Genomic DNA, 26,399 nt, shown 5'->3' on the forward strand with positions numbered 1-26,399 from the left:
CCTCCTCTTATATATTGCCCCATCATCCTCTTCCTATTATATATGGTCCCATCATCCTCCTAGTATATATGGTCCCATCATCCTCCTCTTATATATGGCCCCATCATCCTTCAGGGCTCCCACCATTTTAATTTCTTATTAAACAGGCTGTCTGCCACTCAAAGCCCTTTTTCTCCCCTTCATCATTATGAATCTTCCCATAATCCTTAGAGACTAAAGATTTTATGGCTCTACCACAGCAATCTGAAGTCCCTTACACCACTAGAATCCCTCCCTTAACAATAAGACACCCACCATTCACCTATGGGCTCCCAGTTCTTTTAAACAATGAAATTCAAGACAAACATATGTTTAGTTAAAAAGAAAAACAAAATTTATTGAACAAACCCCATCACATCAAATCAGTGCAAACATAGTAACATAGTAATGTAGGTTGAATAAAGACCTAGGTCCATCAAGTTCAACCTTTCTCCCCCAATTGTACTCCCCATACCAACACTACACTAACTTGCTGGGACTCGGCCTCACACATGAATTACCATTTTTATTATTACTGCACTATTACAATTACATATAAACCAGTTTATAATTTTTTAATTAGTTGTATTTTTGTATTACTGTTATGGTATTGCTATAATCCATGTACCTAAATCTGTTGATCCAGAAGAAGGCAAAAACCCCAGGATACATTCAGCCAATTTGCACCACGGGGAAAAATTCCTTCTCGACCCCTAGAAAGGCGATCGGTACAAGTACCCTGGATCAAAAGTACTACTATAGGTGTAACATGTTGTCTAATTTACCTATAACCCACAATGTTATGGGCATCAAGGAAATCATCCAGCCCTTTTTTGAAAGCTGTTATAGTGTCGGCCATAACTACCTCTTGTGATCGCCATTCCACAACCTGACTGCTCTGACTGTAAAGAACCCTTTCCTGTTTATGAACATGTTTTAATACAGTGTAACAAAAAATAGGTATTCAAATGTTCATTCAGCAAATTTGAATTTACGCTCCTTAAAGAAGAAGTGCAGTGCTGAGACATCTTCCTGGTGTTAAATAAATAATGTTTCTATGTATGCTCACATTGTGGGGCGTCACAATTCCCCTTTTCTGTCTCCATGCAGAGTTGGGGCAGCCACAGCCTCGATGTGAATGCTGCATCATGGCATCTGATTCTCAAGCTGCTCCTAGGAGTCTGATAAACACATGCCCTGATGTTGCACTCACATCGTGGCCACGACTAACTCCACTCTCTGCACGGAGGCAGAGAAAGGGGGAATGAGGCAGTCCCGCAATGTGAATGTATTGAGAAAATTGCTCTATTTAATAGGGTACATGTAACACTGGGAACTTGCCCCAGTCCTGCTCTTCTACTTTAAGTTAAAATATCTACTTTAGTAAACAGCCCCCATCCCAACAAACCCCCACTAATAAATGTGTGTATTTGCATTCAAACATACATTTGTCAAGAAATAAAACATACTGTCATTATTAAACACTTATGGCAGGTCATAAGGTATTTCAAATTTTCTGATCACAGAAGGTCTCACAAGTCAGACCCAATATGATCAAAAGCTTTTGACATATCCAACAAAATCCATAGAAATGTCCATTCAACAGAATAAGTGTCCTTGTAAGAGTGTACTGTCTATTGTCCTGGTCTAAGTCTAACACTTTTTCCATTTTTCCAAAATATCCTTCACCCTCGGCAAGTTACATTTCCAAAGTCTCTGTGCAATACACCTCTTCACCTCCTCGTCATCTGGATGATCATCCTTAGGAAGTCCAAATATATAGTCCACTCGCATTCTGTTCTGTCTCCTCCTCCACCTATCATACAGATGTTGTCCATTCAGTGGGAACTTGTCCTGGCATTGTTTTAACATCAGTGGTTCTGTCACAACAGTTAGGGGATATAGGGAAATAAATCTTTGAAAATCTTTGAACATCCTCTTCTTTGGTCTCCATGGTGGGAGGTCCAGGCTTCGTTTCTTTTTCTTGATTAAACGTTTCTCTTTTTCAATTGCAGCTCTGTAAAAGACACATATATATTTTATTTAAAAAAAAACAAAACAGAAGAATGCAATATTTGTGAAAGATTGATCAAGCAAAAATATTCTACTTTTCAAGTACTTACAGTGAGGTGGATGGCTTCTCTTGCAGTCTGTCGAGAATCTGTGTTGTCATCATGGATGCCTTCACCATATTTTCCATCAATAATATTAAATATGCTAAAATTAAAGAAAACAAAATTATGATGGATAATAGTCACAGTAAAAGAGCAGCACAACCATTAAACTGAGAAATGTTGGCAACAGGCAGGTGTTAAATTCAGAATCATAATAGAGGACATAAGGGATAAGCTTTAGTACTCCATGGTAAAGTAAAATCAATGTATTTTTATTCCATCATACAAGAGGAAAAATGTTGTGACATCACGCCAACTCACTCCATTATGTTCAAGCATGAGATTGATGTGTGAGGTGCTGAAACGTCATAACATGTATTCTCTCCTAAGATGGAATAAAAAACACGGGGTTGATTCAACTTTACCTTGGCATGCTGTAGGTTATTCCTTATAATGTAGAAAGATACATGGGTAAGAATAGAAACAGATGATAATGGAAAAGGAGAAATAAAATAAAAACGTATCTTTTTCATCCAAGTGACGTTGTAGGACGACGGGAACACATTTTGGCAGTGGCCCTTCTTTTGTCTATTAGATCTTCATGCCTTTAAAAGACAAAAAAAATAAAGATTGGAATTAAACCCTCATGAGAACAAACAGCTTGAGGGTTTTGTTTTTTTATTTTATTTTATAACTAATGTCTAACAGTAAGTTTTATCAGTGCCTTGAGGGGCTAATTTCCTGCCCCATCCTCTATCTCTGGAACCTCATTATCCTGTGCTGGGGAGAGGGTGATCTTGGATAATTAGATGGGTATATGAATAAAATAACCGTTACTATACAATCAGGTGATGATGCACAAACTAGCTATAGACTGGTTCATAATTTTGATGTATTCACCTTGTAGTCCAGATCTCATCCTCTTGGTCAGTCAGGTCCGCTTGTAGTCTTCAGTCTTCTTCCCTGTGGTTTCCCTGCTGGGCAGTGCAGGCTTCGACATCCCTAAGGAAAAGTTAAAAAAACCTTAGATTTTAATGTATTTAGAAGAAAAGTATTAAATATATTAAAACATACAATGCAATAACAAGTCCACATTCCTAGATGTTTAAGTTCTCAAAATGCTAATGTTTTGAAGAGGTCACTGATTTGCCTGGGTGATTGTTGAGTCATGTTGACTCCAAAGTGTAAGGGTACCGTCTCACATAACGATTTACCAACGATCACGACCAGCGATACGACCTGGCCGTGATCATTGGAAAGTCGTTGTGTGGTCGCTGGGGAGCTGTCACACAGACAGCTCTCCAGCGACCAACGATGCCAAGGTCCCGGGTAACCAGGGTAAACATCGGGTTACTAAGCGCAGGGCCGCGCTTAGTAACCCGATGTTTACCGTGGATGCCAGCGTAAAAGTAAAAAAAAAAAAACAGTACATACTCACATTCCGGTGTCCGTCAGGTCCCTTGCCGTCTGCTTCCCGCTCTGACTGAGTGCCGCTGTAAAGTGAAAGCAGATCACAGTGGTGACGTCACCACTGTGATCTGCTCTTACTTTCCGGCCGGCAGACAGTCAGAGCGGGAAGCAGACGGCAAGGGACCTGACGGACACCGAAATGTGAGTATGTACTGTTTTTTTTTTTTTTTTTTACTTTTACGCTGGTAACCACGGTAAACATCGGGTTACTAAGCGCCTGGAGATTACCCTGTTTTTTTGTATTTTGGGGCTTTATTATTTGCTGCAAATAAATACAAAATGTTTAGCTTTGAATTTCGCAGACATATTGTCAGTAGTTTAGAGTAAAATAACAATGTACACTTTACTCAAATATACCTATAAAGAGGAAAATCAGAGAAACTGACAATTTTGCAGTGATCTCTTATTTTTTGCCAGAGCTGTATATACACTGACCCTACCCCCTGTAAACAGCCTTTTGTATATAGATATACAGAATTACATCAAAATTACTATGTACACTCTAATGTAAACTTATCAAAATCATTTGTTTAGTTGAAGGCTATTTTATGACCAATAATTTAAAATTTGAAATATGTATTCCATTAGTTAAAGGATATATATATATATATATACATACATACTCCATGAGAATGAATATTTGAACTTACTTTAGCCGATTTCGGGCTTGAAACTGAAGTTCGGTATCCAAAAGTGTAAGAAAATAAATATATCTTCTAGAAGCGATGTCCAAAATTGCAATATCAATCTCTGAAAAGAAATCAATATTAGGAAAATAGCACAAGTGACATTTAAGGTAAGCAAGCAAAAGCTATTCAGCTAGTCTGGCAAAATAGTATAAATGTAGCAGGTTTTATTTGCTTCATAGGTAGGCGGAGTAAAGGCCCCGTCTCACATAGCGATTTACCAACGATCACGACCAGCGATACGACCTGGCCGTGATCGTTGGTAAGTCGTTGTGTGGTCGCTGGGGAGCTGTCACACAGACAGCTCTCTCCAGCGACCAACGATCAGGGGAATGACTTCGGCATCGTTGAAACTGTCTTCAACGATGCTGAAGTCCCCCTGCAGCACCCGGGTAACCAGGGTAAACATCGGGTTACTAAGCGCAGGGCCGCGCTTAGTAACCCGATGTTTACCCTTGTTACCAAAAAAAACAAACACTACATACACGCCTTTCGGTGTCCGTCAGGTCCCTTGCCGTCTGCTTCCTGCTCTGACTGAGTGCCGCCGTACAGTGAGAGCAGAGCGCAGCGGTGACGTCACTGCTGTGCTGTGCTCTCACTGTACGGCCGGCAGTCAGTCAGAGCAGGAAGCAGACGGCAAGGGACCTGACGGACATCAGATGGTGAGTATGTACTGTGTTTTTTTTTTTTTAACATTTACGCTGGTAACCAGGGTAAACATCAGGTTACTAAGCGCGGCCCTGCGCTTAGTAACCCGATGTTTACCCTGGTTACCAGTGAAGACATCGCTGGATCAGTGTCACACACACCGATTCAGCGATGTCAGTGGGACCTCAACGACCAAAAAAAGGTCCAGGCCATTCCGACACGACCAGCGATCTCACAGCAGGGGCCTGATCGCTGGTACGTGTCAAACATAGCGAGATCGCTACTGAGGTCGCTGTTGCGTCACAAAACTTGTGACTCAGCAGCGATCTCGCTAGCGATCTCGCTATGTGAGACGGGGCCTTAAGGCTTGTGATTGGACTTTTTGAAAAAGAATGGCTGCCCTCGCCCTCTTTTCATTAGGTGTTATCAGTCCATCAGTGGGTAAAGAGTAAGAAGGATTAAGGGTGTTTTTGTAAATAAAGTATTTGCAAGTGTGTGTATGTGTATGTATATATTGTTTATTTTAGCCAAGTTCCTACCTGTCTCAATACACTTTTATAGAGAATTGGCACTCTGAAAAGAATGCGAAATTTAGAATCATTGATCATATTCCTCCACTTAGAAATGATGGCAGCAGGGTGCATTTACTTAAAAAATGGTTTTCTTTTTTCTTTCTTTGATAGATTGTGCATTTGCTGGTGAGATCCCTGGAAACTATTATTCATCCCTATACAATATCTATTACTGTACTAATATGCAAGGATACATGTTGTGACATCACACCAACTCACACTGTTATGTTCAAGCATGAGATTGATGTGTGAGGTGCTGAAACGTCATAACATGTATTCTGTTCTAAGATGGAATAAAAAACACGGGGTTGATTCAACTTTACCTTGGCATGCTGTAGGTTATTCCTTATAATGTAGAAAGATACATGGGTAAGAATAGAAATGGATGATAATGGTGAAGGAGAAATAAAATATAAACTTATCTTTTTCATGCAAGTGACGTAGTAGGACGACTGGTACATGCTTGGGCAGAGTGTAGGAGACGTAGGGAGATGATGGGAACACATTTTGGCAGTGGCCCTCCTCTCTGTTGGATCTTTATGCTTTGAAAAGAGAAAAAAAAATGAAGATTGAAATTACAACCTCATGAGGATAAACAGCATGAGGGTTTTGTTTTTTTTTTTATTTTATTTTCCAATAACTAATGTCAAACAGTGAGTATTGTCAGTGCCTTTAAGGAGGCTCCTTTCCTGCCCCATCCTCTATCTCTGGAACCTCATTATCCTGTGCTGGGGAGAGGGTGATCTTGGATAATTAGATGGGTATATGAATAAAATGACCATTAGAATACAATCAGGTGATGATGCACAAACTAGCTATAGACTGGTTCATAATTTTGATGTATTCACCTTGTAGTCCAGATCTCATCCTCTTGGTCAGTCAGGTACGCTTGTAGTCTTCAGTCTTCTTCCCTGTGGTTTCCCTCTTGGGCAGTGCAGGCTTCGGCATCCCTAAGGAGAAGTTAATAAAACCTTATATTTTACTGTATTTAGAAAGCAAAGTAGTAAATATATTAAAACATACACTGCAATACCAAGTCCACATTCCTAGATGAGTGAGTTCCCAAAATGCTAATGTTTTCAAGTGGTCACTGATTTGCCTGGGTGATTGTTGAGTCATGTTGACTCCAAGGTGTCTGGCTAGGTTCATGATTGGATTAAAAAGTTAAGAGGTCACTGACTTGCCTGGGTGATTGTTGAGTCATGTTGACTCCAAGGTGTCTGGCTAGGTTCATGATTGGATTAAAAAGTTAGCATGTTATAAAGAGGCATAAAGGTATTTATGGAGGTACCAGGGCTGTGAAAAGTGTAATTTTTATGTAACTGACAAACATGGTGGTGCAGGTTTAATGTTAGAATGATCAAAGTAGTTATGAAGAGCTAAAATAGCTTTTCATAGCTGGGGCATAGCTAAAAAATAAAATAAAAATGTGATATTACAGAGTGTGCACAGGTTTGGGCAGTGTCCTCATCAAGGCGACGTAGGTAGACGACGGGAACACGTTTTGGTAGTGTGTCCCTTCTACAGTCTGTTGGGTCTTCATGCCTTTAAAAGACAAAAAAATTAAGACTGGAATTACTACCTTATATGAGATTTTGAGGGTTTTATTGTATTTTATTTTCCAATCACTAATGTCAGACAGTGAACACTCATTACCTTGTGTGGCTCCTGTCCTGCCCCATCCTCTTTCTCTTGGACCTCGTTACCTTGAGCTGAGGAGAGGGTGATCTTGCTCTGGAAAAAGATAATTAGATGGGTATATGAATAAAATGACCATTGGTATACAATCAGGTGATGATGCACAAACTAACTATAGACAGGTTCATAATTTTGATGTATTCACCTTGTAGTCCAGATCTCATCCGGTTCACTAATTTGTTCTTCTTCGCTACTGTCTTCCTCTTGGTCAGTCATGTCCACTTGGAGTCTTCGGTCTTCTTCCCTGCGGTCTCCTTCCTGGGCAGTGCAGGCTTCGGCATCCCTAAGGAAGAGTTAGAAAACTTTATTTTACTTTTTTGTAACTGTCTTTCATGGTGGTGGAGGTTTATTGTTCAAAGAATTAAAGTTTAATGTTATAGCTAAAATAGCTTTTCATACCTGGGACACAGCTCAAAAATGGGATATTACAGAGCTTATATGAATTTACTACCCACAAAATATTACCTTGAAGTGCTGGCTTGAGGCTCATCACTGGTTTCTTCCCCTGCCTGTGCCACTAGTTTGTATGCATGACATATGTCCGTCAGGGTCTTCTCTCTGTATGTCCTTTCAGCAGTCATATTGGTATGCGCAAGATATTTTGCAAAGAGACACTTCTCTGAGTCAGAATATTTTGGGAGAGTCCATGTCTCACATACCCTCCTCACAAGTTGACTTGAGATAACCGGAAGTTTGTACCTAGAAAGAAATACAGAAAAAATAAAATACATTGCACTATATTATTGAAGAATGATAAAAAAAACAGGGGTGTCAGTGTCCCTGATTCACATGAATGGGTTCCATGTTCGGGTTGTGGTACTGTTCTGTGACCCGAGCTTGAACTTTTAATAAAATGTTCGGCATTTGGCTGAACCCCCCACCCAGGCCGGAACAGTCAGTGTTTCGCCCATCACTACTTCAGAGTGCCATTCATTGCATATTTTGGATGCTGCACATGTGATTGGCACACAATAGATCAATCATATTACCCCAAAACAGTTTGCTACCACTGCCAATCCAACCTAGAAAGGAATGCTGAAAAAAATACATAGCACTAAATTTACTATTGAAGAATGATAAGTCATGGCACTGTGCTTTTTATTCAAGAATAATTGGTCATTTTTGTAAATCTTACTTGTGATGGTACCGTGCAATGTCATTTGAGACATTGAAGAGCTCCTTCCCTGAGGTAGAGAGGAAAAATGTCTCTTGTGGCGAGTTCTTCCTCACAAGCTTCGGTCTGACTCTTTCAAAGTAAACTCTGAACCACTAGAAATAAAACAAAACCAAATATTAATAAATAATATAGTAAAATAGAAATGTGTCATCATGTATTACATCATAAATTAATAAGGAGCATAACTAAATCTCACCATTTCTTCCTCCTTAGATAGGACAAATGTGGCCACTTGCTGTGTAGCGGTCTTGTGTAACTTTACACCGATAACAACAAGGTCTTCCCCATCATATGTGTGGCTAATCCTCTCCTTCCACTCGGACACCTAAGGATGCAGAGACTGAAGGTTAGCCATGAAGAAAAGTAAACCAAAAATGAGTATGAGTACTGAAAAGACTAGAAGAGAGGGACTTACAGTCATGTTCCGTACGACCCCCGGTCGCTGCAGATGCTTCAGCAGGAGCAGGGCCTGCAGATAGTAAATTATCTCCAGCTGGGTGCCTTGAAGGTCACATCCATCTTTGATAGCTTGAACACACTTTAAAAATGGTTGTTTTGCCACATCCAGGATTTTCCGGCACTCCTGAGGTGTATGTTGCGATGTTGTCAGTGCCAGGTACCTAAAAATAATGTAATGGAATATTATGGTATATACAAGCAACACAGTACAAATATATAAACAATATCTACTTCAACACTAAGTGTATGAGGGTTATGAGATCTTCTAAGAAGAAAAAAGTGTAATGGGCACCCCAAAAATAAATGTAATAAGGTAATGAAGGGAACCAAAATCAAGTGTTGCTGCTCACTACGCAAACAGTGACTTACAAAAGGAGAGAGAATGCTGCATAGTATAATGGAGTGCACACAACACAATAATAGGAAATCAGATCGTATTTTGTTACAAATATGCACAAACCAAACCATTAAAATCAAAAACATACATGGTGAATATGGAATAATGAGATATCGCCAAAAATGGGAGGAAATAATATACATGGTGTCAATATTGCATTCCATATTGCAATGTTTTAGGGTTGGGGGAAATTTTATGAAGGAGAAAATATGAAATGCTGTATATTATAAAATCTAAATATATATATTAGCTCAAAATACATATTGGCTCATAACCCACCTTTTGCTGACAACTTCTCTTGATATTCCCTTTGACAACCTCTTTTGTATATCCTCGGTCACGGTCAGAAAAAACTCACATGACTTAAACAGTGCACGGTTTCTTTCAAAGAGGTTGGAGGCTCTCAAATTGTAAGTCATGAACCTACGCACATGTTTTAGGTAGTTGAATATGGTCTGATTTGCCAGATTCAGGTGCCGCAGCTTTGTAAAGAAGGAGTGGACTCTTTGTACATCTTTTACAAAGTCCAGATTGGCAACTTTGGGGTTCATGTAAAAGAGGAACCTGGCTACATCCGCAACTTCCTGTCTGAAGTATCTCACCCCCAAGGTGTGCTGTAAATAGTTGGAGAAGCCCACCAGCAGTGGGTCCTGCAAAGAGTGGCGTTTGTATAAACCAGCTGCCATCATCTTCTTTCTTGTATCCACTGTCCATCTTGTCTGCAGGGCTCTGTAATTGGGGAGAAATAAAGAGACAGCTCAGGCATTAGACATTTTTTAACCAATTCTCTTGTTACTACTTTTTGTCACATAACGTAACATATAACGGACTAGCAAACCTGTATGTTCGACCATCAGCCACAGTCAGGCTTAAAATATAATCATATAAGCAAAATGATGTCAACGGTCGATTAATTACATAGTGCTTCATGTATAAACACAAGAGTCAAATAAAATGGGTACATCAACTCACCAGTTAGTAGACAAGGTGCATAAGGTCCAAAAGGAGTAGGTGCCGTGGATGGGCAGAGATCCTGGGCCGACACCCAGGCGTAACAAGCAATATCAAAATAGGAGGAAGTCCACACATCATCAGATTGAAGAAGGAGATATAATGGATATTTTATATGTTTCATCTTTATTGGTGTCCATTATAAAAGAATTACACCTGAAACACGTAAGCAAATTATTTTATGATGGACACCAATAAAGATGGAAAAAAAAAACCCAATATCTCTCCTCCTTCCATGTGACGCTTGTTGGACTTTCTACTATTTTGATTTTGCTTGATAAACATAATAGACATATGGCCTACTTATGGCAAACCTCCAGAGGTTTCATAGGTAACAGTTGAAGGGAAAGGGAGGGGGTGAAGGAGGATGGGGTAGGGAAAGCTAGGGTATACAAGGACATACAGAAGGGTGAACATCTTATGTCAGAAAAAGTAGACTTTAACAGTGCTTAGAGGATATAGGCACTCTATACATGCTGACCTCTGTGTGGTTTGATCAGAACCCTCTTCCTCCACATTTTCTTCATTGTGACCTTCCTCAGGTGGCCGTGTAGATTCAACATCTCTATGACCTTCTTCTCTGCTGTCTTCTCCTTCGTCATGTCTTTCTTCTTCTTCTTCTTCTTCTATATGCCAGTCTTCTGTAGGCTTTTCAGGCTCCAATAGGGTGGGTACATTTTCAACTTCATGCTCTTCGTGTGCAGGTGTAACCTCCATTTCTTCTTCTGTCTCCTCTGGGGCCAGTACACCTGCAACCTTCTCTTTTAGTACCTCAGTTTGAGCAGCGGTTGTTGGCTCTGATGAAGCACCAGCAGAAAATGGTGCAGAGGTAGATTAGTCCATGAGCCGGGCCAGATATCGGTACCACCCGGAGTGACTAATTTTCTTTGGTATTTTTAGGTAGATGCATGTCTGTAGTTTATTTTTTGATATGATAGCCCTTACATATACGTAGCTTATTAACCCCTTCAGCCCTAGGCCTATTTGTACCCAAGTGCCTAAGCCAATCTGACCTGTGCCACTTCATGGGCTAATAACTTTGGAACGCTTTCACCTATCCAAGCCATTCTGAGATTGTTTTCTCGTGACATATTGTACTTCACGTCAGTGCTAAATGGGAGTCAATATATTTTACCTTTCTATATAAAAAAATGCTAAATATTCGGAAATTTTGGAAAAATCGGCAATTTTTTAACTTTGAAATTCTCTGCTTTTTACAAAAATACTGATACCCCCCATAATAGTTATTAATTTACACTCCCCACATGTTTACTTCATATTGGCATCATTTTGAAAATGAAACCTTATTGTTTTACGACGTAATAGGGCTTATAGTTTTATGCGCAATTTTTCACATTTACAGCAAAACCCACTTTTCAAAGGACCAAGTCACTTCTGAAGTCACTTTAAGGGGCTTACATAACAGAAACCACCCATAAATTACCCCATTTTGCAAACTACACCCCTCAAGCTGTTCAAAACTCATTTTTAAAAACTGTTAACCCTTTAGGTGTTCCACAGGAATTTTAGCAGAATGAAGGCGAAATTTCAAAATTTCATTTTTTTTCCAGATATTACATTGTAATCCAATTTTACCTGCAACCTAGCAAGGGTTAACGGCAAACCCAAACTTGGTTACCCTAATTCTGCAGTTTATAGAAACACCCCACATGTACTCGTAAACTAAAGTATGGGCACACAGCATAGCTCAACACGGAAGGAGCGCTATGTGGTTTTTGGGTGGCGGATTCACTGGAAGAAATCTAGGGGGCCATGTCACATTTGAAGGCTGCCTGAGGTACACCCACAGTGGAAACCCCAAAAAGTGACCCTATTTTGGAAACTACACCCCCAAGGAATCTTTTAGGGGGTATAGTGACCACTTTGACCCAACCAGTGTTTCACAGTAGTTGGAAACACTTGGTTGAGAAAATGGAAAAAGTGCATTTTTTACATGAAGGTGTCATTTTAGGCTCATTTTTTTATTTTTAAGAGGTGTACCAGCAAAAAATGCACCCCACTATTTGTTCACCAATCTCTCCCGAACACAACAACACCCGATATGTTGTCGTACACTGCAGTATTGGGGAACGGCAGGCCTCGGAAGGGAAGGAGCGCCAAATGACTTTTGGAGTGCAAATTTTACTGGAAGAAATCTAGGGGGCTATGTCACATTTGAAGACACCCTGAGGTGCCCCAACACACGCACACACACTGACACATACACGTTCTGTGCTGAACAGGACTCTCCGGTCTTCTCTGCAGAGCTCCTATCTCCCTCTGCTTGCATGGAAAAACTTCCTTCCATGGCTAGAAGAAAACCATGCAAGGGACCTTCACCATCTGGATGAAACACTGAAGAACATCACAAACTTTCGCATCAGTGTGTCGCAGGGATCCTTCGAAAAGCTCTTGGATAATGAATCTTGCACACTTACCCTGAAGCTCTTTCAAGTTTATCTTGAGACCCTCAGAAATGAACAACTCTCAGCATTCTGGATGTCATACTTGGACATGGTCGAGACCATGCTGGCCCTGGTTCGAGCTTCAAGAGAAGGCAACTGGATGCTTCACCTAGGAGCAATCCGACAGATGATACCATGGTGTTTTGCCTATGACAAGGTCAACTATGCCCGATACCTAACCTATTACTATGCCACAATGTCTCGGCTGCCCATAGAACACCCAGAGGTCCATGAATACTTCATGCAAGGTGGCTTTTCGGTCCAGATCGGTAGCAAGAATCCTTTTGGACGAATTCCTGTGGACCAGACCATTGAAGAGACAATCAACAAAGACACCCAGACACCAGGGGGCACAAAAGGCTTCAGCCTCAAAGTTGGAGCTGTTTCCAGGTTCTACCTGACATCAGAGTACCGCAGTATGTACTTGAGGCAGCTGAGGGCCCTGGTAGGCCAACAATATACTGACTTCAGCCATTCAGACCTACAGGTGTCTAGGATTAGAAGAGATGAAGCCGATGTCCAATCTTTCGTTCAACTGCTGGAGACAGGTTGGGTGAACCCCTTCAACAAAGAGCATAATGGTGAACTTATCAGTTTGTCAACAGCGACTGTAGCACCACCAGATGTAGCCAAAGACCTTCAAGGGGCATACAGTATAGGAGAGGATGCATATCAAACATTCAAGGATGAGCGTTTGGGTACCGATAAGCCAACTACATTGTTTCATGACAAGATGACGAAGAACAAACTTAAAACGTTCTCTAACATCCAAATGAAGACACGCAGACAAGGTCTTGGCAAGGAGGTAATTTTGAAGGCTGACAGAAACCTATTTGGCCAGATGATACTTGTAGCTGAGAACAGAAAGCTACAAATGAGTGATGTCTTGACTCATCCCCTGGGTCCATTGCCATGGGCACTTGCCAATGGTGATGGGTCTATCCGCAAGACCAACAAGGCTGCCCTCGCAAGGGAGTTGGAGAGGAATGCTCGTCCTGCAGAAGTGATCCCCGAGCCCTCTGCAACCATCATTGATGGGATGAGCCTGGTTCAGAAACTGAAGGGAAACAATGCAACATTTGGCCAGCTAGCAGGCACAGCAATGAGTCGCGCTATCCATGAGGGTGCTAAGAGCAAGCGCATTGATATTGTCTTTGACGTCTACAAGGAGACATCCATCAAAGATACAGAAAGAGTCAACAGATATGAAGGCACAGGGATCCATTTCAAGAACATTCAACATGGGCACAACATCCAGCAGTGGAAAAAGCTTCTAAGTAGTTCCTCCAACAAGGCAAGTCTCATAAAGTTTCTGGTAGAAGAATGGAAGGCGAAACACCACAGGGAGAAGCTTGAGGAGAAGGAGCTGTATGTCACATGTGAGCAGCTCTGCTTTAAGATCACCAAAGAACAGTGGGAAGAGGCTGCTGACCTTAAGTCAAATCAAGAAGAAGCAGACACACGCCTCCTTCTCCATGCTCTTCATGCAGCAGAATCTGGTTACAAGTCGGTCATCATCACTTCGGAGGATACTGATGTCATGGTCCTGTGTCTGGGCATGTGCCACAAAATCCCATCCCACCTGTTCCAGAAATGCGGTACACAGAACCGGACAAGATTCCTGGATATCACCACTCTGAGCCGAACATTGGGAGGCAGCGTATGTGATTCATTGATTGGTATGCATGCATTTACAGGCTGTGACACCGTCAGTGCATTCGCTGGCCGTGGGAAGATGACGACACTCAAGCAGTTGAAGATGAACAAGACATACCAGGATGCCTTTCAGGAAGTTGGTCGTTCATGGGAAGTGTCTACCGAACTTTTTGAGAAGTTACAGGAAATCACCTGCCACATGTACCTGCCAACTACCCAAACAACTGAGGTAAACAGGCTCCGTTATCAGCTGTTCTGTGCCAGACGTGGAGTGGTAGAGTCAAGTCAACTCCCTCCTTGCCAGGACTGCCTTTTCATGCATGCACTGCGTGCAAACTACCAGGCTGCGATCTGGAGGAGAAGTCTGCAGAGCCAGCCATGGGTTGCAAACCCAACAGACTGCGGTTGGATGATAGATAACGACGGAAAGCTTGTTGTCAAGTGGATGCAAGGGGCACCAGCACCAGAAGCTATTATACAGCTACTGTCCTGCAAGTGTGTGCGGTCATGTGAACTTCCTCAGTGTACTTGCCTCAGCAATGGCCTGAAGTGCACAGACATGTGCAGATTACAGACATGCCAGAACAAGGGTACTGAAGACGAGCCAGTAGAACAACAGTCAGATTCAGAGTCCGATGTTGAAGATATTATGGAGTAACATATATATATATATATATATATATATATATATATATATATATATATATATATATATATATATATATATATATATATATATATATATATATATGCACATGACATGTTCAGTGTGTATTTACATAACTTGGATTAAATTTTGTTACAAATACTACATCTAGTCACTCCGGGTGGTACCGATATCGTCATATTTGGTTCTTGGCTCATGCTAAAATTCCTGTGGAACACCTAAAGGGTTAACAGTTTTTAAAAATGAGTTTTGTACAGCTTGAGGGGTGTAGTTTGCAAAATGGGGTAATTTATGGGTGGTTTCTGTTATGTAAGCCCCTTAAAGTGACTTCAGAAGTGACTTGGTCCTTTGAAAAGTGGGTTTTGCTGTAAATGTGAAAAATTGCGCATAAAACTATAAGCCCTATTACGTCGTAAAACAATAAGGTTTCATTTTCAAAATGATGCCAATATGAAGTAAACATGTGGGGAGTGTAAATTAATAACTATTATGGGGGGTATCAGTATTTTTGTAAAAAGCAGAGAATTTCAAAGTTAAAAAATTGCCGATTTTTCCAAAATTTCCGAATATTTAGCATTTTTTTATATAGAAAGGTAAAATATATTGACTCCCATTTAGCACTGACGTGAAGTACAATATGTCACGAGAAAACAATCTCAGAATGGCTTGGATAGGTGAAAGCGTTCCAAAGTTATTAGCCCATGAAGTGGCACAGGTCAGATTGGCTTAGGCACTTGGGTACAAATAGGCCTAGGGCTGAAGGGGTTAATAAGCTACGTATATGTAAGGGCTATCATATCAAAAAATAAACTACAGACATGCATCTACCTAAAAATACCAAAGAGAATTAGTCACTCCGCTTGGTACCGATATCGTCAAATTTGGTTCTTGGCTCATGGACTAGATGGTTTGTTGAATATTACAAACCCTCTTTCTTCCAAGAAGGGGACCACATTCTCCAGGGATCCAAGAGACAGGATCTCTTCATAATCGATAGCCGTTCCCTTGGACGCAATGTTGACCAGCGTCTGTTTGGCTGATTCCAGAGTGGCTTTTCTGTCATCTTCACTGCTTATTCTCATACATGTCCGCTTTAAATGCGTAGAGAGGATTTTTTGTGGCCTGAAGCATAATGGGCAAGTCTTCGGTGTTCGGTTGTGATTGTTAAAAAGGCAGAGATATTAGTTATTAAATGCTCCATTTCTGAAGGTCCAAAGCTTATCCATAAGTAAAGCATCTCAAGAAAGTACACAATTACACCAAAATCACTATATGAACACTCTAATGTAAATTTATCAAAATCAATTGTTTAGCTGAAGCCTATTTTATGACCAAAAGTGTTTAGCATTTGATAATATTTATTCAATCATTTAAAGGATATACCAGGTCTGTATTTTACGCTAGGCATTGGGGGTCCGGTACCTAGGGCAGAGGGTGGAGCCTAGCTTGGGATTTTTTTAAAAATACATGTATATCTCTATCTATATATATCTCTATATCTATTTATCTATATTTATATATCTATCTATATATCTAGGTCTGATGCCTAGGGCGGTGGGTCAAGGGGGTGAAGCCAGGCTCAGGATTTAAAAAAAAATAAAAATATATATATATATATATATATATATATATATATATATATATATATACATATATATATATATATATATATATTATGTTCCCTCCCTTCCCCTCCTCTCCCCAGACTCCATAACAAAGCTTCAATCAGCTCCCTGACCCCTTGGGCTGTGGCGTGCACACTCTGCTGATGTCACTGCAGCACGATGAGAAGACCTCATCACGCTAAGTACTTCTGATCTGTAGAGGGCGCGCCCACTTAAAGTGCCTAGGACAGCATGAATGTCAAATATGACCCTGGATATTTCCTCCATGAGTATAAAATATTTGAACTTACAGTTTAGCAGTCTTCATGTTTGAAACTGAAAAAAAATGTTAAAAAAGCAATATTAGGAAAATGGCAAAAGTGACACACAAAATAAGCATCATAGGTAGGCAGCACGGTAGGGGTAGTAAGGGATATATATCCTCCAGACTTCTTGGATACAAACCCTGGACTACACCCCATGTGTACAGACCCCAGAACCATACCCCTGTATACAGAGGTATATATATATATATATATATATATATATATATATATATATAATTACACCAAAATTACGATGTGCACTCTAATGTAAACTTATCAAAATCATTTGTTTAGCTGAAGGCTATTTTATGACTAATAATTGTAAACATTTGATAATATGTATTCAATTATTTAAAGGAAATATCCTCCATGAGAATTAATATTTGAACTTACTTTAGCAGACTTCGGGCTTGAAACTGAAGTTCGGTATCCAAAAGTTTAAGAAAACAAATAAATCTTCTAAAAGCGGTGTCCAAAAGTACAATATCAATCTCTGAAAAAAAAGCAATATTAGGAAAATAGCACAAGTGATATTTAATGTAAGCAAGCAAAAGCTATTCAGCTAGTCTGGCAAAATAGTTTATAAGTGTAACAGTTTTGTGCTTCATAGGTAGGCGGAGTAAGGCTTGTGATTGGACATTTTGAAAAAGAATGGCTCTCTCCTTCCCCCTTCATTATGTGTTATCAGCTCAGTAGTAGGTGAGGAGACAGCACGTCTGAGGGGTTTTTGTTAATAAAGTACTTGCGAGTGTGTATAGCCCCCGTCTCACTAAGCGAGATCACTAGCGAGATCGTTGTTGAATCACAAGTTTTGTGACGCAACAGCGACCTCAGTAGCGATCTCGCTTTGTGTGACACGTAGCAGCGACCAGGCCCCTGCTGTGAGATCGCTGGTCGTGTCGGAATGGCCTGGACCTTTTTTTGATCGTTGAGGTCCCGCTGGGTAGCACACATCGCTGTGTTTGACACCTTACCAACGACCTCGTTGACGACTCAGACACTGAATCGTCATAAAAGCTCCCATGTGACATCGTTGTACAGGTTGCTACAGGTCGCTGGTGAGATGTCAAACAGTGAGATCGCAGCAGCGATCATTGGAAGATCTCACTGTTTGACATCTCAACAGCGACCACATAGCGACGCAGCAACGATCCCTGAAGGTCGTATCGTTATTGGGATCGCTTTAGCGTCGCTAAGTGAGACGGGGCCTTATATGTACTGTATGTATATATATACATATCCGAGAATAGACCCCTATATGCAGTCCTTGTATACAGATAAATACAAATAAATCACTATGTACACTCTAATGTAAATGTATCTAAATCAATTGTTTAGCTGAAGTGTGTTTTATGACTAGTGTTGAGCGATACCTTCCGATATCCAGAAGTATTGGTATCGGATTGGATCGGCCGATATTCAAAAAATATCGGATTTCGCCGGTACCGATACCCGATACCAATGCAAGTCAATGGGACCAAAATATCGGAATTAAAATAAACCCTTTCTTTCCTTGTAGGTTCATTCTACTTGAAGGAAAACAACTAAGAATAATGTAGGATGTATTGGGGGAGGTGGAGGAGACATTAAAGGCATACAGAGACCGTGCAGACAGCCGTGAACGGTGCTGCAAGGCCAAAAAAAACTCCTCTATGTAATCCTATATAGTGTTTTTCCACAATCTAGCAGGATACGGATGGAAAGCCACTAATAGGATCAATTTGAAAAAATGTGCAGCAGGCTGCACTATTTGAAAAACGGACAATGGAACGGTACGAGGCAGTGGCGCACCCTGAGCTGACTACAACCGGCTGTGGCTGCAGAACAGACTACAGAGTGAGCTACACTCACACACAGATCGTGCAGACAGCCGTGAACAGCGCTGCAAGGCAAAAAAAAGGATCTCACACAGCGGATGCTAAATTAGCCTGGGAAAAGCACTATGAAGCAAATCGCTATCTCTAAACTGGCCCCTTAGTCAGAACGCAGCGTCCTGTCCCTAACTGAATTCACAGCAGAGTGAGCCCGAAATGGCGCCAGCAACTTTTATAGAGTATCATGACATCATTTCAGCAGCCAATCACAGCCATGCCAGTAGTTACATGCCCACCATGCAGAACAGGATGTGCCCACACTTCTAATCATTCCTCATTGGCTGAATTCTGGCTCTGAATTATGGGAACTTCTGATTCCGGTATCCGATACACTGAAAGTATCGGAACTCGTTATTGGAATTCCGATACCGCGAATATCGGCCGATACCCGATACTAGTGGTATGAGAATGCTCAACACTATTTATGACCATTCATTTTTAACATTTGACAATATTTATTTATTCAATTATATAAAGGATATATATTCCATGAGAATGAATATTCGAACACATGGCATCCTTTGTCAGAAACGCCTTGCTGCACTGTCTGTGCATTATTTCATGAATACCATGTTTTGATTCAAAGTTTTATTCTACTCCCGTCAATAAATGTTGCACCTTTTTGTAAGCTGGATATATTATTCTTATCACACTGTTGAGCAATTACGTGTATGTAAGGATTGTCTTTATGCATGTTTTTATTACACCTGATACCCATTATTATTGTACACTGTGTATGGGGATGGGGACTGCAATGTACTGTATGAAGTCCGATGGGGAGTGCATTCTATTGTATGGAGTTCGATGGGTAGTGCATCCTACTGTATGGAGTCCAATGGGGAGTGCATCCTACTGTATGGAGTCCGATGGGGAGTGCATCCTACTGTATGGAGTCCGATGGGGAGTGCATTCTACTGTATGGAGTTCGATGGGGAGTGCATCCTACTGTATGGAGTCCAATGGGGAGTGCATCCTTCTGTATGGAGTCCGATGGGGAGTGCATTCTACTGTATGGAGTCCGATGGGGAGTGCATTCTACTGTATGGAGTCCGATGGGGAGTGCATTCTACTGTATGGAGTCTGATGGGGAATGCATTCTACTGTATGGAGTCTGATGGGGAGTGCATTCTACTGTATGGAGTCCTATGGGGAGTGCATTCTACTGTACTGAGTCCGATGGGGAGTGCATCCTACTTTATGGAGTCCGATGGGGAGTGCAATCTACTGTATGGAGTTCGATGGGGAGTGCAATCTGCTGTATGGAGTCCAATGGGGAGTGCATACTACTGTATAGAGTTCGATTGGGAGTACATCTTACTGTATGGAGTCCGATGGGGAGTGCATCCTACTGTATGGAGTCCGATGGGGAGTGCATTCTACTGTATGGAGTCCGATGGGGAGTGCATCCTACTGTATGGAGTCCGATGGGGAGTGCATCCTACTGTATGGAGTCCAATGGGGAGTGCATCCTACTGTATGGAGTCCGATGGGGAGTGCATCCTACTGTATGGAGTTCGATGGGGAGTGCATCCTACAGTATAGAGTCCGATGGGGAGTGCATTCTACTGTATGGAGTCCGATGGGGAGTGCATTCTACTGTACTGAGTCCGATGGGGAGTGCATCCTACTGTATGGAGTCCAATGGGGAGTGCATTCTACTGCACTTAGTCTGAAGGGGAGTGCATTCTACTGTACTGAGTCCGATGGGGAGTGCATCCTACTGTATGGAGTCCGATGGGGAGTGCATTCTACTGTATGGAGTTCGATGGGGAGTGCATCCTACTGTATGGAGTCCGATGGGGAGTGCAATCTACTGTATGGAGTCCAATGGGGAGTGCATTCTACTGCATGGAGTCCAATGGGGAGTGCATTCTACTGTACTTAGTCCGAAGGGGAGTGCATTCTACTGTACTGAGTCCAATGGGGAGTGCATCCTACTGTATGGAGTCCGATGGGGAGTGCATTCTACTGTATCGAGTTCGATGGGGAGTGCATCCTACTGTATGGAGTCCGATGGGGAGTGCAATCTACTGTATGGAGTCCAATGGGGAGTGCATTCTACTGTATGGAGTTCGATGGGGAGTGCATTCTACTGTGTGGAGTCTGATGGGGACTGCATTCTACTATATGGTGTCCGATGGGGAGTGCATTCTACTGTATGAAGGCCGATGGGGAGTGCATTCTACTGTATGAAGGCCGATTGGGAGTGCATTCTATTGCATGCAGTCCGATGGGGAGTGCATTTTATTGCATGCAGTCCGATGGGGAGTGCATTCTATTGCATGCAGTCCGATGGGGAGTGCATTCTATTGCATGCAGTCAGATGGGGAGTGGAATCTACTGTATGGAGTCTGATGGGGAGTGCATTCTGCTGCATGGAATTCGATGTAATGTGTGACCTATGCTCCATCTACCATATTACTACTCCCAGAAGTGGACCAAGTGGGGTCACACATTATCCCACTGCTCCCTTAAAAATGTGTAAGCTTGCTTTGTCCACTTAGAAGGGAGCAGGGGTGTAGAGTAAACGTCCAGTAGATAAAGAATTTCACAATAATACATACAATAAACTTACACCCCTTAATGCCTTTTTATGTGGCACTAAAGGGTGTTTACCCTAATAAATGAAAGAAACAGATGTGGGGTCTCCCCTATTTTTCGTAACCAGGCAAGTGAAGCAGACAGCTGCAGGATGATATTATCAGGCTGCAAAGGTCCCTGTTTATTGGGCCTAAAAATATCAGCCCGCAGCGGCCCTAGAATTGGCGCATCACATTAGATCGCGCTTTGACTGCCCCTTCCTGATTGCCCTGGTGTGGTGGCAATCGGGTTAATGGTAGTTGGCGTTTGTCAGCCTTTAATTGTTCAAAGTCACAACTGGCATCAAGCCATGATACATCGGTCTGGGGAGCATTGCATATGATGATGGGATTAGATACGCCGGTCTGGGAAGTATCGCGCATTATGATCGGATAAGGCTACGTCCACATTAGCGTTGGGCGCCGCTGCGGCAACGCATGCGTCATGCGCCCCTATATTTAACATGGGGGCGCATGGACATGCGTTGTCTTGCGTTTTGTGACGCATGCGTCTTTTTTGGCGCACGCGTCAGGGCGCAGAGGACGCAGCAAGATGCATTTTTTGTGCGTCCAAAATCATGCCAAAAAAGAACGCATGCGTCACAAAACAATGCGTTTTGCATGCGCTGTGCGTTGCGTCACCGATGCGTCGCCGACACAAAGCACAACAACGCTAATGTGAACGTAGCCTAAGGTATGTTAAGGTACCTTCACACGCAGCGACGCTGCAGCGATAGCGACAACGATGCCGATCGCTGCAGCGTCGCTGTTTGGTCGCTGGAGAGCTGTCATACAGACCGCTCTCCAGCGACCGACGATGCCGAGGTCCCCGGGTAACCAGGGTAAACATCGGGTTACTAAGCGCAGGGCTACGCTTAGTAACCCGATGTTTACCCTGGCTACCAGCGTAAAAGTAAAAAAAACAAACAGTACATACTCACCTGCGCGTCCCCCGCCGTCTGCTTCCTGACACTGACTGAGCGCCAGCCCTAACAGCACAGCGGTGACGTCACCGCTGTGCTGTACTTTCACTTTAGGGCCGGCGCTCAGTAAGTGTCAGGAAGCGGACGCCGGGGGACGCGCAGGTGAGTATGTACTGTTTGTTTTTTTTACTTTTACGCTGGTAACCAGGGTAAACATCGGGTTACTAAGCGCGGCCCTGCACTTGGTAACCCGATGTTTACCCTGGTTACCATTATAAAACATTGCTGACATCATTGCTTTTGCTGTCAAACACGACAATACATGGCGATCGGACGACCAAATAAAGTTCTGAACTTTATTCAGCGACCAGCGACATCACAGCAGGATCCTGATCGCTGCTGCGTGTCAAACTAAACGATATCGCTAGCCAGGATGCTGCAACGTCACGGATCGCTAGCGATATCGTTACAAAGTCGTTTCGTGTGAAGGTACCTTTAGGTAATTTATCCTGAGATTACAGAGTCTACAAGTTTTGTATCTAGCCAGCTAGACAATGGTGTTTTCCTTCTGTCTGAAGAGCTAAAGTAATGAAAAAAAAGCTATAGGAGATCGATATCTATCGATCTCCCCTGCAGGTTTTTATCTTTTTTTTTAACTGTTCAATGCTGCAGATTGATGGCTACACAAACATGGTGGTGGAGGTTTAATGTTAGAATGATCAAAGTAGTTACAGGAAAGAAATATATATTGGTACTGTGTTAGCCAGTAGATATAAAAATATTTAGAATTATGTAGTTATGCAGTAGTTATGAAGAGCTAAAATAGCTTTTTCAGAGCACCCCACAGCCCCAAAAACTGTCTGGTAACTCCTCAAATTGCATCTGACCTGCCCCCAAAACATTCAGGTGTCGCACTACTTGTGTTCAAAGAAAAGGAAAGAGAAAAATCGGTCATACACAGATTTCCCATAGAGATACATTGTGCAGCCCCAAGGCTGACAAAATTAGAAGCCAGGAGACCTTTAGCAGAGAGAAGAATCTTCAAAATTTAAATACAACGTGCATGCTTAGACATTTAACCAGCATGCACTTGCAAGCCTGGACTAACTACCAAACGTCCCATACCGTTGGTGCACCTGATCGGAATGAAGGTAGTCAGCAATGCTACATTGCTTCCCTCACTGTAAGCCCACCGGTTAGGACACCACCAGCAGCAAATGTGGAGGTATCGTCGTAAGGCCAAAGCAGTCAGGGAATCACAAGGTTATTGGTAGGAAAGACTGTATGTAGGCCAACAACAAGAATACCATAACCAACTCTGTCTCAATCCGCCATGTCCACCACCACCACCGCTAGTTCCACCATATGCAGCTCTCCAGTCCAGCTCACCCTACAAGAGACTCTCGTTAGGAAAAGAAAGTACTCATCCTCTCATCCGCGTACACAGGATTTGAACGCCCACATTGCTATACTAATCTCATTACAGATTATGCCCTACCGTTTGGTTGAAATCGAAGCTTTCAAAGACCTGATGGCCCACGCAGTACCACGCTATGACCTACCCAGTCAACACTTCTTTGCGAGAAAAGCCATCCCAGCCCTCCACCAGCATGTCAAAGACCGCATTGTCCATGCCTTGAGGCAATCAGTCAGTGGAAAGGTGCACCTCACAACAGATGCATGGACCAGTAGGCATGGCCGGGGACGTTACGTGTCCATCACGGCGCACTGGGTTAATGTGTAGGATGCAGGGTCAACAGGGGGCAGCCATAGTGCAACAGTTCAGCCTATCCCACAGTCTCAGGAAAAAGTTGGCATAAGGCGTTCGCCACTCTTCCTCCTCCTCCTCCAGAAGCGAAAGCTCATGCACAGAGCGCAGCCGCCCTACCACTCCATCTGCAGCTGCCAGTGTTGCACACGGGGTGTCCCATTATCGAACAACTAGTGGTAAGCGTCAGCAGGCTGTGTTTCAAATGAAGTGTTTGGGCGACAACAGACACACCGCGGAAGTACTGGTGGAGTACTTGCAGCAACAAACTCAGTCATGGCTGGGCAGTGTACATCTTGAGGCAGGCAAGGTATTCAGTGATAACGGAAGGAATTTTATGGCTGCCATAGCCCTTTCAGAACTGAAACACATACCTTGCCTGGCTCACACCTTTAACCTGGTGGTGCAGGGCTTCCTCAAAAATTATCCAAAGTTACCAGCCCTGCTGCTGAAGGTGCGAAGACTTTGCTCGCACATCCGCCGGATGCCCATACACTCCAGCCGTATGCTGAACCATCAGCGATCGCTGAATCTTCCCCAGCACCACCTAATAATCGATGTTGCAACAAGGTGGAACTCCACACTGCACATGATTCAGAGGCTGTGCGAACAGAGGCGTGCTGTTATAAATTTGTGGGAGGATACACGGGCAGGCACTTGGATGGCAGACATGGAGTTGTCTGGTGTGCAGTGGTCGACGCCATCATAAGCATTAACATCCCACTTATGCGTCTGCTGATGCAAAGTTTGACACACATTAAGGAGCAGGCGTCTGCAGCCGAGGAGGAGGGAATCCTTGAAGACAGTCAGCCATTGTCTGCTCAGGGAACTGTCCAGGACGAATTGGCGGACGAAGAGGATGAGGAGGAGGATGATGGGGATGAATATGTATGGGAGGAGGATGATTCTCAGGTGGCAATAGAAACTGGTGGCATTGCAAGGTCTGGTACAGGTTTATTGCGGGACACTTGTGATGTTGATTTGCAAGAAAGTGGGCCTCAACCCAGCATACACAGTTAATTGACACCTGGAACATTGGCCCACATGGCTGAGTATGCCTTGCGTATCACAAAAAGGGACTCCCGCATTGTTAAAATGATGACCGATGACGACAACCGGTTGGCCTGCCTCCTGGATACAAGATATAAAGGAAAACTGCAAAATATCATGCCACATGAGAACCTAGGTCAAATATTGGCTACCAAACAAGCAACTCTTGTAGACCGTTTGGTTCAGGCATTCCCAGCACACAGCGCCAGTGATGGTTCTCACACGAGCTGCAGGGGGCAACATGGCAGAGGTGCTATAGGTGCAGAAATCCAGAGTGGCGTTGGACAGAGGGGTTTTATGACAAGGTTGTGGAATGATTTCGCAATGACCGCTGACACGACAGGGACAGCTGCATCGATTCAAAGTGACAGGAGACAGCATTTGTCCACTATTGTTACAAACTACTTTTCCGCCCTTATCGATGTTCTACCTCACAGGTCATTCCCCTTTGATTACTGGGCATCTAAACTAGACACCTGGCCTGAATTGCCAGAATATGGATTACAGAACCTCGATTGCCCTGCTGTAAGTGTGCTTTCAGAAAGAGTGTTCAGTGCTGCTGGTTCAATACCGACCGAAAAAAGGACACGTCTGGCTACCAATAATGTTGATTAGCTAACCTTCATTTAAATTAACCAATCATGGATTTCACATTCTTTTGCCCCACCTTCCCCTGCTGACACGTAGCTTGCCTGAAAGATGACTTGCTTTTGGGGGGAGACACAGAACATGAAAAAAAGAACGGTATTTCAGCTCACCCTTAATTCAGACGAGATGGTAGAAGTCAGTCCGAGCACGGATACAGAGTGTTGCTGCCAGAACACTGATTGGTATGTAGAAAGAAACGGTGTGAATCCAGCTCCGGGATAAAAATGCAAAATTTTATTTAAACATTTAAAACGCTGCTAGAACATGACCAGCATGAAGGTGACGGAGAGCAACCAGCACCTGGACGCGTTTCGGGCAACAAAGATGCCCTTAGTCCTCAGTATGCTGACAAGAACACATGGTTGCAATAAAACAGTTCACAGCAGGTGAATGCAATTAAAATAAACACATGATTCAAATACAAACATAATAAACTCTGCAAAGGTGAACAAATTGCAAAACAACAAGGTTGGCAGAAATAAGTATAAAGAAAATGTACATCTATGTATGAAGAACATGCAAAATCACAAAGAAATATCAAACATAAAAAAAAAAAAAAAAAATTACGAACCGCAGAGAACTTTAGTAA

The 26,399-nt window shown here is 42.5% G+C and overlaps 2 protein-coding genes across 2 annotated transcripts in view; one reads left to right on the forward strand and one right to left on the reverse strand.

Annotated features, from left to right (window-relative positions):
• Nucleotides 1–26,399, forward strand: part of LOC143766085 (coilin-like) — an 833,506-nt gene that overhangs the window by 701,992 nt on the left and 105,115 nt on the right. The gene's annotated exons all lie outside the window — the stretch shown is intronic.
• LOC143766084 (uncharacterized) lies at nt 351–11,073 on the reverse strand. The gene is made up of 15 exons (XM_077253470.1): nt 10,732–11,073; nt 9,519–9,968; nt 8,799–9,003; nt 8,580–8,708; nt 8,342–8,475; nt 7,672–7,905; nt 7,352–7,489; nt 7,165–7,242; nt 6,948–7,053; nt 6,357–6,458; nt 5,476–6,050; nt 4,253–4,352; nt 3,033–3,134; nt 2,142–2,737; nt 351–2,035 (listed from the first exon to the last, which is right to left on the reverse strand). Exons 1-10 carry the CDS (start codon nt 10,965–10,967, stop codon nt 6,384–6,386), a joined length of 1,785 nt encoding a protein of 594 aa, XP_077109585.1. The 5' UTR covers nt 10,968–11,073; the 3' UTR covers nt 351–2,035; nt 2,142–2,737; nt 3,033–3,134; nt 4,253–4,352; nt 5,476–6,050; nt 6,357–6,383.

Source organism: Ranitomeya variabilis, chromosome 4 (genome assembly GCF_051348905.1).
Source record: "Ranitomeya variabilis isolate aRanVar5 chromosome 4, aRanVar5.hap1, whole genome shotgun sequence".
NCBI lineage: Eukaryota > Metazoa > Chordata > Amphibia > Anura > Dendrobatidae > Ranitomeya > Ranitomeya variabilis.